This window comes from Poecilia formosa, unplaced genomic scaffold (assembly GCF_000485575.1).
Source record: "Poecilia formosa unplaced genomic scaffold, Poecilia_formosa-5.1.2 Scaffold3, whole genome shotgun sequence".
NCBI lineage: Eukaryota > Metazoa > Chordata > Actinopteri > Cyprinodontiformes > Poeciliidae > Poecilia > Poecilia formosa.
In genome coordinates, this window is record NW_006799942.1 from 2491564 (window position 1) to 2509300 (window position 17737).

A 17737-nucleotide genomic window follows, 5' to 3' on the forward strand; every position below is an offset into this window, starting at 1 on the left:
ATTTTTGCAAGGGTCAGTACAGCTTAAATCAATAGCAGAAATAATCAAATAAATAAAATCAATCGTCTAGGCTATCTCTCCCTAATGCTGACACTGAGAACTAAAAAAGGGAACCTTTGACAGAGACGGACCGAGTTTGGCATCTTGAACCCCAGAACTGACCTGATGATGAAGGAGGTGTTGCAGCAGCAGGAGGCTCCCAGCGCTGATCGATGAGGGCAGACATCCCTGCAGGTCTGATGAGCTTCCATCTCTGCTTCGATAGTGAGGTCACACGGGACTTGGGTGCTGGTAAGAAGGGTACTTACTTGGAGCAGCAGGTCTCGGGTCTTAGTATGACTTCCTCTTGTGCGTAGCGGTCCTCAGCTTTTTGTCTTGCGGCTCTGAAGCTCCCTTCTCCTCATCTTATGATCTTTCTGGTCCGTTGAGATGTAGACGAGCTGGTCTCAGGGAAGGAACGCACCAGTTCTTCCTCTTTGCCTTTGTTCTTTGTCTTTATCTTCATCTTTGCCTTGATCTTTGTCTTTGGGCTCTGAACCCAGCTGATGAGAGAAGTGCAATTTGAAGCCACATGTTGCGGGGCTAACTGGTTGGTCCCCATGCGCAGGACAGTCTTCGGCTCTGTGGCCCCGGTTCTTCTTCAGCTGCAGAGTTCTTTGTCCATCTCGATCTTGGCTTGAAGCTGCCAGGAGGATCCAACCAAAAGTTCCTCTTTTGCACCCACCTTTTATAGCGTTTATTCACCCTTTTGGAGTGTTCACATTGGCTAGCACTGTTGCTGTGCCTGTCTCATTGGCTGACTGCTTGGCTACTTATCCAATTACTCAAAATGTCTAGATTTTATTCTTTAAACCTTTAATGCTTTGAAATAAGGAGTAGTCTGAACTATTTTAATACATATGCAGGCTGAAACTTACTTCCTCTTTCTTCAGGAAACCTGCTCTTCCTGTTTCATGAAACTCTCTCTATCTGACTATGATTTTATATGATTAGATAGAAAAAAGAAGAATTAAAGCAAAGTTTTCAGGACACAATCACAACACACACAACCAGATCAATTTTATTACAGTCTCACTCTATGTTGGGTCTTGATGTCACTTGTGTGATTAATTTCAAAAGTAACTTTATTTATTGTTACTATTAAACTAAAATCTCCAGCATGGGGAAGTGGGATGGTCTCGACTTTTCTCGACAACCTCTTTAATGAAAGCACAGATTTCACATTCTGCACTGCGAAATGGAGAGAGAGCGCGAGAGAGCAATGCTGTGATGAAAGCCTTTTTTAAATGATTTGCTAAAATATTTTTCAGTGCCGATGTTCCGAGAAACGATTACAACTACACAGGATTGTCGATTGTTCCCCTGTTGTAAGTTTGGAGGCGCACATGCTGCTGCGTGTGTGTAGCGACTGCTCCTTTGAGACACACCCTGCATACTTTAATTATGAGAGATTAGTGGATTTTTACAAACCTCTTCTGAGTTAAGACAGGCCCTCAATTTCAGTCTGCTTGAAATTTAAGTCATGGCACTCTTGTATACTGCTTCACTGTTTTGTTTGCAGTCCAGTCTGTTGTCTAGGCGAACCCTGAGCTGAAGTCACCTTCTTTATTTTCAGCACATTCAAGATGATTTGATTGTTTCCACGCAAAGCTGTCCACCAACTCTCTAAACTCTGCCTTTTGTCTACCTCTGATTCACCCAACAACTGGAAAGTTGTCTGAGTATTTCTGCAGACTCTGACTTGAACTGGAAGATTAAGGTGTACAAAATGATAAGGACTGGTAAAAGTGCTGCTCCCTGTTCTCTAATGTCTTTTCTAATCCAATCAGAGCTCTGGTTTCTTTCTTTCTCTCAAACTCAGCCTCCACTGCTTTTAAACCAAAACCCCAATGAAACGATCCAAGAATAATGCTTCTTTTGACCGAGTTTAGTTTTTTCAGTCACATCCTGGACGCCGTTGTTGTAGTGGCCAGAAAATTGTGCCCTCAAAGCGCAGTAAAGCTCCAGCAGTAAGAGAAGTAGCTCAGTATAAGGCAATGTAATCATCCGGAATGGACAGATTTTCTGACTTGACAAAAGGTACAGGTAAAAAAACAACAACCTCCTGAGTCATTCTAGAGAAAAACGTTCAGGAACTCGGAGCAGAAATGCCCCTATTCTTCTTCTGAGGATGGATGATTTGATAATAGTTATGAAATGTACTGGATATAAAAGAATATTAAGCTTTATTTTTACCTGCAGAAATCAACTTCATACAAATACATTGCTACAGTTGCATATTACCACAAAGTTTGGGTGTTTTTATTTATATTTAGACTGTAACTGACAGGAAATAACCTGGAATGATTTCATACTTTGTCTGGTTTCTTTTCTAGTCTGGAGCAGCTTTTGCTTCTGCACGATGAGCCATTCCCCCAGCAAACTGACGCCTCAAACTGACGGGGTTTAAGGTTGATTTGCAAAATAACAAACATGCCCCCTTTCCAACTTCCACCTGAAATATTTTCAGAGTGTAATGCTGCTTCTTTTTGCTATATCAATCGTTTTTATAATTGAATGAGACTTTTAAGTTGTTGTGCGCCAACCACAAAAAAGATAAACAAAGAAAGTAGGTCATTTCCCCAACTGAAGTTTTATCTTTTGCAGAAGTGCTTCATATGGAGAAGGCCTGGCTGCACTGAGGCTGCTGTGTAACTCTGTGTTCTGAAGTGAAATGCAGTTAAACTGTTTCTTGGACAGATTTTAGTACTATTTCTTTATCTTTCCCTTTGTTGCAAATGGATTATCTATTTTTAACTATACAGCCTCTGGTGGACTAGATTGCATCACATAACATTCTGCAGCACATGAAAACTCATGATAGGTTGATGCCATTACATCAGAGTGATACAGGGATGCATAATGAATCACTGTTGATCAGGATTTATATACTTTAATAGTTAATCTACGGCAAGTGGATGCAGTAGTCCACCACTATTACTGTTTCTGTACATGTTCTACTCTATTTTATAAGATTAATTTAGTTTTTTGGTAGGACTGCTGGTTGCAGTGATTACATGGATGCAAACATTCTCAGCTGTGAGCAACTTTGTGGCTCTAAAGTAGCCAGACAAAACAAAACACACAAAATTTCAGTGCACTCTTTTGGTGGACATAAAAACCACCCCATACTGGTTATGGTTTGAATGTATAGAAAACAAAGTGTTTCTAAAGTGTATTGAAGGAGCAATGTTTCATTTTTTTAATGCATCAGATATTTGATGTTTTACACAATTAGTTTTGTAAACAGTAAACATTGTTTAGCTGTAGTTTCAGAAAATTTATGTTCTCTGTTCTCAGATTTCTACAAAACAACAGCCTCCAGTTCATATCAAAACACGCCTTCAGTGGACTGTACAGTCTTAAGAAGCTGTAAGTATCTTGGTCACTTTATCAAACGCTATTAATCTACCCAGAAAAGCTATATGAATTTTTTTTTGCATTGTGCTTAATATGCTTATCTTATAATTTCCAAATTAGTGGGAAGTCTGAGTAAACTTTGCCTCTGTTCTTCAGTAAAGCAGCAGATGGTTATTTATTGTATTAACAGTCCCATTTTGGGTCAGGCTTAGGTTATAAATCTAAACTTTTAACTGTTTTCACAAGCAGTTGTGAATCATTGTGTTATTTTCAGGAGCTCAGTGAATTCCACCTTGCTACTAAGTTAGGATATCACCTGAGCAGTAAAACTATTCATGAAATCTTTCCACTAAACATTTCAGTCAACTGTGATATGGTAAAGCAAAAGCAGCAGCGATTCAGGCACAGACTGGTAGGTCAGAAAAATCTGAGGTGGCTCATGCTAGGGTGCAGTGTGTGCATAATTCACTAACTTTCTGCAGAGTCGGCTTCGTGTGGCCTTTTAAATGAGCTCCAGACCAGTGTGTGAAGAGGTTCATGGTACAGGAGAATCATCTAAATTTAAGTCTGGCGGTCTTAAAAATACATGTTGCAAATGTATATGCATGAGGAAATCAAGGGGATCTTATGGAATATCAAGTCTTAATACATTTTAGAAGCATGTGGGTTACTTGTTATGAATAGTCTATGAATGCTGAGATCAGAATTGGGTCAAGCCATCATATTCACTTTCAGTTTTGAGCACTAATGCCTAATTGAGTGAATCTTAATTAGTACTGACGGAGTGTCTTCATTGTGTCATGTAAGAAATTAAGCAATGTTATTTTACGGTTATAGCTGCAATATTAATGGAAACGTTGTGAAAATTCTGCGTGCTGTTGACCTGCTGAACATTGGACACTTTCAGTGCATCTGTCAACGTGGCTTACTTAATGATCAAATTATTTAAAATACACTTTCAAACGTGGAGGAAGGTGAAACGGGAACATCAACTACCCAAGGCAGTGAATCTTCCGCTGCAATTTAATCACAATCCAGATGCACAGTCCAATGGAGGTCTTACATTACCAAGTGTAATGCAAAGATTTGGATAAACGAGTGCAAAGGACACTGCCACAAGACTTTGGAGCAGGGGCGTAATGAATCACACTTGTGCCTGTCATTCTGTGGACAAGACTGGGTTGGCAGCACCCAGTCTTCTGGTTTGGCAAATAAATTGACTTGCTTGACTGAACTGTAAGGGTAAAGTTTGTTGGAGGACAGTGTGTGGTGCACAGTTTTTATTTGGGGGTTGGACTTTCCCCTTAGTTCTAGTAAACTACTGCTAATTCTGTAGCATACAGATTCATTTTGGGTAATTTCCTGGTTATCATTTGGACATAGTCCCTTCCTTTTCAATTGCGTGCGCTAAGCAAAGTCCCATAAGGACATCGGCAAGAAAGGATGGTGCATAGGAACTTCTGTGGCTTGTACAGAACTCTGAACTTAAACAACATAAAACCTTCAGGAGCCTGACCTCATAAATGATCTCCTGGGAAAATAGCCAAATACTCCCTTGAACATACTTCTAAGTTACTGCCTTCTCAGCTTTATTTCAGCTACTGGAGAAGAAAATTTGTGGGCCAACTCTTTAATACAACCAAAGTATTCAGAGTATGATGTCATTAAAATTCATGTGAACTTAAACGCAAGCATCCCGATACTTTTGGCAACATAGTGTAGATTTAGAGATAAATATCTTAAATGTAATGAATACGGCGAGTTCACAGATTTTATTAGTAAATAGAAACTTGAGCTCTCATGAGGAAGCAAGGAGATTACAACTTTAGTTATCTTACCCAAATATGGACCTGCAAGCCTGTTTGGACTGTGACCCTTTTTCAGAATCATGATTATGGCTACTCTGTAGTAAAACAGGAGAATAGCCAGAGTTCAGATCAACCTAAGCAGGAACATCAGTTCTCAGAAACCAAAGACCATCTAAAACATTTAGCCGTAGTCAACAAGTCATTACATTAATGCTGTTTTGAGATTTAGGCTTGCTGACAATTCCTCACAATATTTAATCATTTAGTCTTTGTCTGACCAAACCTCTAAGTCTGTGTTTCCTACTCCTCTCAGGTTTCTCAGCAACAACTTAATATCCTCCCTCAGTCCTGGCGTGTTCAAGGATCTGAGTCAGTTAGAATGGCTGTGAGTATCACATATCTGTTTTACATAATAAATACACTCAAGTTTGCATCCACTCATTGATATGATTTGATATGAAGCATTCTTTTTAAGGGGACAAACTGAAACCACAACAAAAATCAACAGTCCATTCAATACATTCATTGAACAGAGATATCAACTTAAAAAATACATACAAAGTTGCAAAAGTAGTAGGTTTTTTATTTTTGTGAATATGTTTTAATAGGATTTATGTTGCAGTTGAAAACAAAATGGTGCATGATAGTGATGTATAATGTTCACAACTACTAACATTTAGCTCAATTTTCCTTTGAGGTTTGACAAACTTCGTTCTTTTATGACCATCACAAGCATGCCCGTTCTCTTGATCGCAAATAATTAAACTAAACTGAGGGGTTTGCTAACATGGAAACTACTTTTTGCACATGCATTAGGGTTGAAGCTTTGGAGATTCTGCACCAGAAGGTTATTATTAGAGGATATTTAAACCAAAACATGTTTTAACATGTGCCTTGCATGAGTCTCTTAGGAACACCCATTTGTGTCCAGACTCAACCCCTCTGACCTAAGCTGCTACTCTAAAATGCAGAGATAGTGGCTTTAGTGATTAACAGCAACCAAGGGATTACCAAGGCTCAACCCTGTCATAAATTGAAGGATCCTGGGACGTGCAGTCGCTGTACCGGCATGGACTGAAACTGAAAAATAAAAACCTTCTCCAAAAAAATTTATGGTTTCTTTGCAACTATCTCAGGAAGATTTGAGCAAATATCAGCAAGAATGAAGTTATATATTTGCGTACTCATTCCACAAACAGTTCAAATAAATAATTTAAGCCCAAAATAAATTACATCCGTGCAGATAATGAGCCAGTGTAAACCTCTGACTGGAACTGTGTATGCTGGAAACATAAACTGTATGATGGCATTTGTGGGGGTCCGTTTTAGAGTGGATCCCCACACCATTCTCATTTACTCTCAAGAGTAAATGAGTAAATGAGAATGATGAAGCACATTGTGTTTTGTTCTAGTGTTCACATGAATGTGTGTGGTATTTCTACACACATTGTACAGCTGCGTTGTTCAGTTTGAAATGACTCAATTAGCTCCAAGTAAAGGAAGTGCTGCTCCAAATCGAAAGGAGAAAAATCGGTTGGCTAGCAGAAGTGAACAACTGTCTTTAACTAAAGATTTACAGAGAACAAAACTTGGTGTTGTTTTCTAATGATATGAAATATATATCAAATTTTTCAGATTAGCTCCAGAACAATTTATAGACAGCTTTTACTAATGGCAGTATAGTCCATATGTCCTTTTAGACTGATGCATTATTTTTTCAATTTGTACATAGTTAAAGATATGTGTTTTTGCAAAATGCTGAAACACACAAGACCACATTCAAATAACTGGGTACTAATGATGTAATAATTTTTCCTGCCAGGATGTTGGATCATAACCCACTTAGCAGTTTGACTCATGAGACGTTCTTCGGACTTCGTTCGCTCGTATTTCTGTGAGTCTGTTTTTATTTTTCATCTAACATTGTGATATGGATCTTCACCAGTTTGATGAAAAATGCGTTTCCTATGGGATGTGAACTAGATAGTAGGATTGGCATGATGCTTTGGGCAAGGCTACGCTGGGAAAGTTTAGGTCTTACCAATTATGTGGACGTTTCTTTGTCACACACCATTTACACAAGCATTGTTGGTGACAAAGTAAACTCTTAGGGACAGAGTTTCTGCTGATGGCATCTGATCTTATAAAAGTATGCCTCTTTACCACATAGCAAAACGATGTTTAAAGGAATGATGTAGCATGGTTACAGGTACATCTTCATGAATTCAAAAATTAATTTGGGAGAGATGTGTTTGTCATACCAGAAGGTCTGCTTAAAAGTTATTTTGAAAATAACTTTTAAGCAGGAATTAAACATGCTTTTCATTTTTTTATTGAAAACACAACCTTCTAATCTTCTAAGAAATTAAATGTGGTGTTTTCATTAGATATTAGCAGGAAATCATCGTAATTAAAATAAAGACTTAAAAATATTAGCCTGTGTGTAAATTATCAAAATAATGTGTTTCACCTGCACATGTATTACAGTCAGTGCTTCTATACTAACAACCACCGACCCATGAATTTAAAATCATAGAATGAACCTTGATGGAAAATGTTAAATGATGCAGTATTTGCACAGGAACAATTGGAAATTGTTTAATTCTCTAACACAGGTTCCATATTGTAATATCAAAAGCATCTAAAATGATCTGTTTCAGCCATCCACTAATGGCAGTATAGTCCATATGTCTATACTGCCATGTAAAAACATCAGTTTCTTCACTTACATCAGTATGTCTCAATGCTCGTCCTCAGGGACCACAGCCCTCAGGATTCAGGTCAGGTGTTTCCCCACACCTGGCCTGAATAAGTGGGTGATTAACACACATCTGGAGCCCTTGATGGTTTGCAGAGGAGGTCATGCAATCATTTAAATCAGGTGTTCTGGAACAGAAACGCATCTGAGATATTCAGGGCAATGGTCCCTGAGGACTGGAATTGAGCAACACTGATTTAGCTATTCTCTTGTCCCTATCAGCTGAAGTCCTTCTTTATTTTTTCTGTTCAGATTTAGATCAACAGCTATGATTGTTAAACCCTGCCTCGATTTCACAGAGCATTCTTGATCCAGTCCTCCGCACAGCAGCAGAACTTCCTGAGGTGCAGCAAAAGATGTTTTTCCAGCAGCTTGCCAAAAAACAGTTGACAGATCCTGGGTGGAAAAAGCTTTTTGCTGCCTAATTGTCTTAAAAAGACCATCAGTGTTGATCAAAATGACATTTCTACCTGCTGCCACATTGGTGTTCGAAGGTATCTGAATGCGGCTATAAAGGGTAACAGATGGTGTTTGAAGGTATCTGAATGTGGCTATAAAGGGTAACAGACGGTGGCCGTGTATGCTGCAGGTTACAAAATACGACACTTTTGATGTACTTTCGACTAAGGATCGAAACTAAGGACCAGCAACACTTGATTGCTGACTGATGCGCCGAAGCAAAAATGCTCAGTGAAGGTTTTGGACCATATAAAATAATTTCTCCCTCCGAAGGTGGCAACCCAATAATCTGTTCTGTCTTGCTTCATTTCAGCTTGATGTCCAAGGTCTATAAAAAGTGCTAATTAACACGTGTTAACTGATTATGATCTTGATTTACATTCTTCTACATGAGCTGTCATCAGGATAACTGGAATACTCTGTGGCAGTGAAGGAAACTTCCACAGACTACAGTTTAATATATGGCCAATTGGAAATTATGCATCCATCCATTTTCTTTACACCCTTGTCCCTCGGTGGGGTCAGGAGGGGTGCTGGTGCCTATCTCCAGCTAACGTTCCGGACAGGTCGCCAGTCTATCGCAGGGCAACACAGAGACACACAACCATGCACACACACACCTAGGGGCAATTTAGAGAAACCAATTAACCTGACAGTCATGTTTTTGGACTGTGGGAGGAAACCGGAGTACCCGGAGAAAACCCACGCATGCACAGGGAGAACATGCAAACTCCATGCAGAAAGACCGGGGCCAGGAATCGAACCCAGAACCTTCTTGCTGCAAGGCAACAGCTCTACCAACTGCGCCATTTGTCCATTATGCATTTACTTAATTTAATGGTCAGATTATTGTTATCACTAAGCACCATCTGCTTGGGGAAAGCATGCCATTTCTCATTGGCAACATTTTTTCCCACACAAAACTACCCTAGCATGCAGGAGCGTTGGAGAAAAGAATCAATTTTGAATTTGTTTTATCCATACTTTTTTGTCCAATTAAAGTCTTAAGTGAAAGTCTTGAAAGCGCTCACTGTTGCCGGTCATCTATTTCAATAAAACATTTTAGGTGCTGAATCAACCCAAAGCATACCAAATCTCAAGGCACTCGAAATTATACATCATTTTTTGAGATTTAGTGGGAAAAGCTCTAATCCTTGTTGAGATGAATGATCCGCAATGGATGTGCTTGTAAGAAGAGTGCATTCATCAAAGGTGGAGAGATGGAGAAGGGTGTATTGTACAAAATCCCATTTTTTTGAGATTTATATGATGTTATTCCCTCATTAAAAACACACCAGGAGTGTTGCTTTGACTCTTTTATGCATGTTTGAATACTTGAATCTCCTGCAGGAGCCATTAGGGGGTGCCTTAGCCTTAGCGCTGCAGTCCCCATCTGAGCTCCTTCCCACAGCACCTCTCCCACAAGCAACATCAATAAGCTCCTACGAACTGAACTCTCCTCTGTGATCAGTTGTAAAACGTGTCAATGGAGAGGAATTGTTGTGACGATGTGCTGAAGTAGAGTGTCGAAGGTTCTTAAAGAGACAGAGGACAATTTCAAGGCATTAGATATGACTATGATGCAAAGTCACATTTCTTTTAAGTTGTTTAAGATTTATACAGCCTTTTCATAACAACTGACGATAACAGTTACTTGATTGCACTATAAAATGGTACTATGTGCTTGGAAAATTCACAACACTTCTCCTTTAATATTACTTTCACTCCCTTAGCCAGAAAAGGCCAACTGACTTATCTCCCACTGGTGTATCGCAACAACTTTTTTTTATGTGCTGGCAGTTTCAAAGAATGAATCATGCAAATTTTCCAATATTTCCAAATATAGTTGGAAATATATTTTCATTTATATTTCCAAAATATAGAACCATTTGTGTAGAGTTTACCTGCTTGCAAAGTAAAGATCACAAGATGTAACCAAAAAATGAACAAGACATCTGTTTCAAGGACGGAGGGAAGATTTCTGGAGTAAGTGACATCAAACTAGACGCTTAGTGGAGATATGATGTTGATCTGTTAGTGTGGATAAGATTGAAGGACACCAACACTAAGTACTTTGACCTACTGTGACTGGGAGTTAACCAAAACCACACATCCATGTATACTTGCTTTGTTTGTCCTTCACATCTCATTAAGCTTTATGAAAGTCATCTGGGAAATTTCTGTTTAAGTTTAACAGGCAGACAAAAATACAGCAAGCAAACTGCCAGCATACCTTGATTATTAGTGTGAAATTTAAAATGAGAAGTGACTGATGGAGACCTTTAAATCTGAAAGCACCAAACTGATAATATGTCAGTCTGTTAGCATCTATTTGTCTTGACATTATCATTTTGTTCCTTACTGATTGATATTGGATTATTTCCAACTGGTGCACATAATGCAATTGTGAGTTTATAGCTGCTTTCAAAAGAAGTAAACCCACAGGCGCAAACTGTTCTAATGACTCAATGAAGTTCTTATTTTGAAGGGATAATAATGTTTTTCCATCTCCTTTGGAGATCAGGCTTTTGTGGTTGCTGGCTGAAAAGTCTTTGTAGCCTTTGAACTTTTTATCCAATCACAAACTTTTATGGATTTTAATGTGATTTTATGTGATAACCTACACCAGTGGATAATTGTGAAGTGAAAGAAAAATGCATGTTTTTTTTTCTTACAAATAAAAATATAAAACAAATAGTTTTTAAAGGATCAATTCAGAAATTAATCACAATAAAATCCAGTGCAACCATCTGCCGGTACGTAGTTAGTGAATAGATGAAATGTGTGGCTGAGTTTGCACAACATGCAAGTGTGAAGGCCTCCGAAGTTCATTAAAGAACAAATTGTATCATGAAGTCCAAGACCCACAGCAGACAAGTTTGGTATAAAGCTGGGGAAAAGTTTATAACAGGGTTTAGTTATAGAACATCATTCAAACTGTGATTCTATAGTGGAGCTCTGTTCAAGTAATTGTAACATTTGCACAACTGCAAGCCAATTGGGACAACTAATCTGGCTCCCCGGGCAAGGAGACCATTAATCAAAAAACACCCAAGAGGGCTGAAGTACTCTGACGGAGACGCTGGGGATAGTCATGTCCATGGATTTAGTCATAACAGTCCAGTTTGCAGTTTGTCACAAACCTTCAGGGACATAAACATGCAGAACAAGTTGCTCTGGTCAGATGACGCCAGCATTAAAATATTGTGTCCTTCCTGCACAGCACTGTGTCAGAGGTAATGGGAAAATGGATAGAGCTTAATACAGGGCAGTCCTGGAAAAAAAAATCTACAAAATACTTGAGACTGGGAGAGAGGACAACACATTATTAGTATGTTTAGACCACAGTGTTTTTACGTGTTGGAATTTCTCAGTCATAACCCGGTGAAAAGGAATTTTCTGTCAGTAGAGCTGAAAAGTGAGTAAATGCATAGCCATCAAAGTTGATTTGCAAAAGTTGAAAATACAGGCAACACTTTTCAGATTTTTATTATTGTTAAAAAAAATATGTCGAATTTTCATTTCACTTCACACCTATGTGTAAAATTTATGTTAAAAATGACTGGCGTTTGTTTTTCATGCGTTTTAGATTTAATTGCAACTACTTTGGCTCAATTTAAACGTCTTATCTGGCTGCAAAACACTTTTGTCAGCATGAGTTGCCTTTAACTGTGCTATAGAAACCAAACTGACTTTGGCTGACTTTGGAAAATTACTTGAAGCTGTTGTCTACTTCAAACTTGTTCACAGGCTGTCTGGGTGAGACTTGTTTTTGTTATTGTTGTCTTTCCTCCGGCCTGTTTAGAGCTCAGGCACATCTCAGCATGCCCTTCTAAAACTCAGGCTCGACACTTGACTCCAATAAGTGTTTTCTCTTTCTCTTTGCCTCTTCAAAGTGGTAGACTAGCAGCATATGGGCGCTCACTCTACCTCGACACTGCGCAGTTCGAAACTGAAACATTTTTACAATATTTACTAAAGTTGTTTGAGTGATGAGAATATCTAGGAACTTTTAATTTGTAATGTAACTTTTTGTTTTGCTGGTGTAAAAATGTATTTTATTTCTTGGCCAATCGTCAAAATTGAAGACAAATAAACACGCCATCCTGTGATACCAAATGTTTGTTGATCTCGGAAAGTTAGAAAATAGCTACTTGTCCAAGCTTGTCATATCTACAAACAGGAAAAAATAAATCTAAATGTTAAACTAGCTGTGAGAACCAAGGCTGGTGAAGGACCTCGTTTTATCCTGCCACCTTGCAGAGTGAAGAGGATGGGAAGGATGTAAAATAAATCTTCTGCCTAAGCTAACATTTGCATTAATGCAGCCGACTTTTCTCCATAACAATCGAAAGTCTTTTTTTTTTTTGACCAATAATTGTGGAGGGCATTTTAGATTTGCTTGAGGAAGAAAAAGTCATGTAGGTTACTACGCACATTTTTCTTTATTTTACATGATAAATTGAAAATTTCAGCATTTTGACTTGGTTTTTTTCCCTTCCCCCCTTAACATCAATCATACATTTTTTTCTTGTTAGATTGATTTGTCATAGTTGAGATGAACCAATCTAAGAAAAGCACTGTTCAAAACTTTAACAATTTTAGCCTCCAGCTGAAGGAATGGAAGAAACTAATTCTGACATACAATATTTTACTTCTTTTTTAGCCTTTTAATTAATTAATTGCAGCACCATATGCATTTGAAAATAGATTAAAAACTTAATTATATTTGAATCCCTTATTTCAAATAAACTCAATTTTATCTGAATCCGTCATTTGTCCCCTGCACGTTTGATTCAGGTTATACATAATAGATAGATTTGGGAATCAGGGCGTTTGGATAGCTGTTACTGGGTGAAAACTTCACCTCTTGCTCAACTTCAGGGTAAATACAGCCTTCATAAATGCACAAATTTCAGTTATTGATCAGGTCACATGTCAAAAAAACACATGCACATTTCAGAAAATATAACATCAAGTGACTTTGACAAACTTTTTAATGTAGGGAAGGACGACTTATATCCCTGGTTTGTAATTTGTTATTCCATGCAGGGCTTAAGGGCAGAGTGGAAGCAGGAATAGAAAATGAAGATAAGCAATGAGCTCTGGAATATCGCTTTAAATAATGTACACAAGTGCTTTGCTTACATCATCTTATTCAATTTAAAATGATTCAGACTTCATTATTCTGAAGCAAAGTTGCATATTTTCCCCAATACATCCCCACTATGTGACTAATGCTATATTCATTCCTACTCTTTTTATCTGACCCCACTGACCCCATTTTGAGCTTGCATATTTTAGACTTCATCAGACATCTGCCACACAGAGCTGAAACTGGACCCACTTTTGTTTCTGATTAGTTCTCTGAGATTAATAAATGCCAATAATAACTGTTATCTTATGCTTTAAACAAAGCTTGTTTTGATATTATAGAAAAAACAGAAGTTTCATCTTTTAAATTATGTCTGAAGAAAATGGTAAGACTCTCTCATCTGGAAAGAATGAGGTTATCATTGAACGAATTCAAGAAGACATGGCAACCCCTTCCACAACCCCTTCAAACTGAAGAAGTCCTATAGTTCTAAAGGTTTTAATTTTTGTCTCTGTTTTACATTGTCTTCATTTTCCATCTTTCATTTTTTCTGATCAATGAAATTGTTTGTATTGTTTAATACTTTGTATTAAAAGTGTCATAATTTACCGAATGACGCTTTATGACAACAGTCATAAATATTCATGAAGGCTTATTCATGTTCATGACAGGTGTTATGTCATGTTTATGACAGTGTCATGACAGTCTTATTCACCCCCTTCAAAAAAAGTGTTACCCATTGTTTAATAAGAAACAGATTGTCTAGGTAACATTCTAAACAAACTTCAAATCGAAAAAGTTAGTTAAACTTATTCACTGATGCAACAACAGCAAAAAAAATAAACACAGGTATTAAGCTGTAAAACGTTTGTATCATGCGATGCAAAATTCAAGTTGAAAATCTCATTGTTATTTTATAGAGGAGTTTTGGGACACCTTCTGTTAAATAATGTATTGAAAGTTTGCATGTGATCACGTGAAAGGGATCATTTGTCCATGGATCAAAAACTTAAGACTTTACCTCATGTCTGTTAACAGAGTAAGAGCATTTATGTTCTTCTGTCATAGCCTCGACTACTTCAGCTGGAAATGAAAAGAAATAAACCCACAAGGGCAAAGACAGCAAAGAGAAAGTCATAAAGTTGTTGACTATGAAGAGACGGAATCAGAAAACAGTGCCAAACAAAACGGAGACGTATTTTTGTAAAGCAACTGTGGGCGGTTGTTTTAAAGTTTTTATGAGAGTGCTGCATTTGATGAGGCACTTAGAATTCATTGCACAAAGTAGATCAGAAACAACAGCACCGGCACAACAGATTGAATAAATTCAAACTTGGGGATATCGTCAGGCTGGCAACATGAATGCAAAATATTAAAAACATGTAATGCCCCAAGTCAGATCTATTGATCTTATAGAAACTGTTCTCAATCATTCAGTATTTCACTTTCATGTTTCTGCTTTGTTTTGTTGGAGTTTTAATAGAAAACACATTCTTAAATTTCAACTTGTGCTGCTATTCTTTCTGCCCTCATTCCTTATCTGCAAGCTGTAAAAAGAAGGGAACTGATTCCATCAGGCTACTCTGAGACATATAATATTTCTTTACATCTCGCGTGCATGAGCATCCTATATGCTCATACTCCTAAATGAAGTCAAATGCAACCAGTTACCTTCAGAAATAGCTTAATTAGTAAATGAAATCTAATCCTGTATAATTTAAACACAGTATAAACCTAACTGTTCTGATGAGGCCTCGGAGAGCTTCTTTTTTAGTGAACAAACCGCATCATGAACAGAGAGGTCGGGGCTGAGGGTGAGCTTAAAGGGACAGAATTATGTATTTTTCACCCACATAGTGCCATTTTACAGTATAATCAAGTAATTATTTTACCTCCAACCATTATAAAAATGCTGCACACATATATATAATAAGCATAACTTAAAGAAAAAGGAAACTTGACTTTGTAATTTGACGCGTTGAATTTGGGTCTGCGTCAGTGCTCCTCCTTTCGTTAACACCTGTTCTCAGGAGCGTTGGACTGACAAATAGTTTATGCTTTATGAGGAAGAAGCTCGGCTTGGGACTACACCTCCAGGGAGGAGCTATGGATAAATAGGCGTTTAGTTATCCCTGGATGGTTTTCACAGGAGATTTAAGGATTCCCCAAACATGCATGAATGTGTCAAAGCAGCACTCCAGCTACGTTTGGGATGAGGGAATAACATTACGACATAATGTAAAACTCAAAATGGTAAATTTTACACACCATTCCCCTTGGATAATAGACAAAGGTAAATGTCCCTTGTCCATTATCCAAAAATAGAACGTGCACAATGTGTATTTGAACTGACAGGCTGGGCAAGGAGAGCATTATTCAGAGAAGCGGCTAATAGGTTTATGGTAGCTCAAGAAGTCAGGCTGACATCCAAATATTGCTTTTATGTAAAAGTAGCAAGAAGAAAAACACAAGAAGTATTTGAATTTTGTCAAGACACAACAAACACGTAGCAGGTGGTCTGATTAGACTAAAATGCAACTTTTTAGAAAAGACTGTGCTTCACTTTTAAGACAGCAAAGTATGGCAGTGGAAGCATCATGCTGTGGTGACGCTTTTCCTTAAGCATGGAGAGAGAAGTTGGTCAGAGAGCTAAACAAACCTTTTGGAAAATCTACTGGAAACTGTAATAAACTTCCAATTTGGACAGAGGATCAAATTTCACCTATATAACAGCAATAATTTTTCAACCAATAGAAGAGGATAAATGTCGATCTTTTCAAATGCAAAGACGGTGAAAAGATTATCCTAATCATTTTGGAAAAAAAAGCCAAGTTTAAATTTTTGTCCACTAACCAATACTGCACTTCTTTGTTGCCTTTTCACATGAAATCTGGATAAAATATATTGAATTTTGTAGTGCTAAGAGAGTGTAAATGCATTTCACAAGACCCCACACGTCTTGTTTTTGATGAGGGATAACAAAGTTTCAGCTTCTGAAGTAAGATCTCATCACACAGTGTTTGCTTTAGGATATGGATGCTTTTTTTCCAAGTCTGTACTGGATGGTAGGGTTTGCTTTGCAGCCATCTTGGGGCCACGACATCAGAGCTTATTAAAAATGAGCTTATTAAGAGGGCTGCCTCTGGACAGCTCTGAAAGACCTCAGAGAAGTCCAGAGAGTCTTGTATCTTTAGCACAGGTTGCTAACATAAAAGACAAAACTGCCCTTCATTTGTATATTCATAAAGATTAATAAGGAATAAATTTCTAAATATTTAACAATAAGACAAAGTTTTCATAAAGTATTCACCATAGTAAACTTCAGCAATTAATTTCTTTTGACCAGAATCTGACTCATCTCACCGTCGGCTGCTAGCAGCTGGAGTACAAGCAGTGTAAGACAAGAATCATATCTCGGCTGAAAGTCACAGTGATCAAAGCAGCAGCTCCCACTCTGTAAAGTCTAATCTCTGTGCTGTAAAATGTCCCTTGTCTCTCCTCAGATCAATGGTGCACACCTCACTGCAGCAGCTTCCTCATCCCAGCTTCTGTCAACACATGCCTGCCCTGGACTGGCTGTGAGTCTGCTCTGACAGTGTACTTGTGTGCATGCAGGTGTGTAGTGAGAGATTTGATTGATGTTGTTTGTGTGCTAAAAAGGGAGAGTGAATGCACTTTTTTATTTTTATTTATTTATTTATTTATTTTTATTTATTTAATTAATTTATTTTTTTTATTTTTTTTTATTTATTTATTTTTGCGGCGCTAGTGGCCTGTATTTGAAAATAATATGACAGGAAGGGGGAGAAGACATGCGGCAAAGGTATTAACACGACGGGAGTCGAACTCATGACGGCCATGTTGAGGATAATATCCTCTGTGTACAGGGCGCCACACGGCGATGTGAATGTGTGTTTAGTGCCTGTGAGTGGACTTAAGGACATTGTAAAAAGGGATGCGGAGAGCTTAGAGTGATGCTTCTGACTGACGGGCATCTTCAGCTTATGTCACTGTGGCCGGTCAGCTTGACCAGCTGCATCATCTGCAAGATGAGACTGAAACTCTCTATGACCTCATGCTTTCTGCAGCTTTTGTGTCTGAATGTCTGGAGCACTCTGCAGTCCTGGACTCAAATGTACTCAGGTTGTTTATATGCGTTTTTCTTTTTCTTTTAGAAAAATACCAGAAAACACCGCTGTTTTTATTCTCTTTTGCAAT

At 38.0% G+C, this 17737-nt stretch overlaps 1 protein-coding gene across 1 annotated transcript in view; it reads left to right on the forward strand.

Moving 5' to 3' along the window:
- Positions 1 to 17737, forward strand: part of rxfp2a (relaxin family peptide receptor 2a) — an 89471-nt gene that overhangs the window by 45065 nt on the left and 26669 nt on the right. Inside the window, exons 6-9 of the mRNA XM_007554559.2 lie at positions 3340 to 3411; positions 5521 to 5592; positions 7030 to 7101; positions 17023 to 17097. Coding sequence (XP_007554621.1) covers positions 3340 to 3411; positions 5521 to 5592; positions 7030 to 7101; positions 17023 to 17097 — 291 coding nt within the window. The remainder of the gene's footprint in view (positions 1 to 3339; positions 3412 to 5520; positions 5593 to 7029; positions 7102 to 17022; positions 17098 to 17737) is intronic.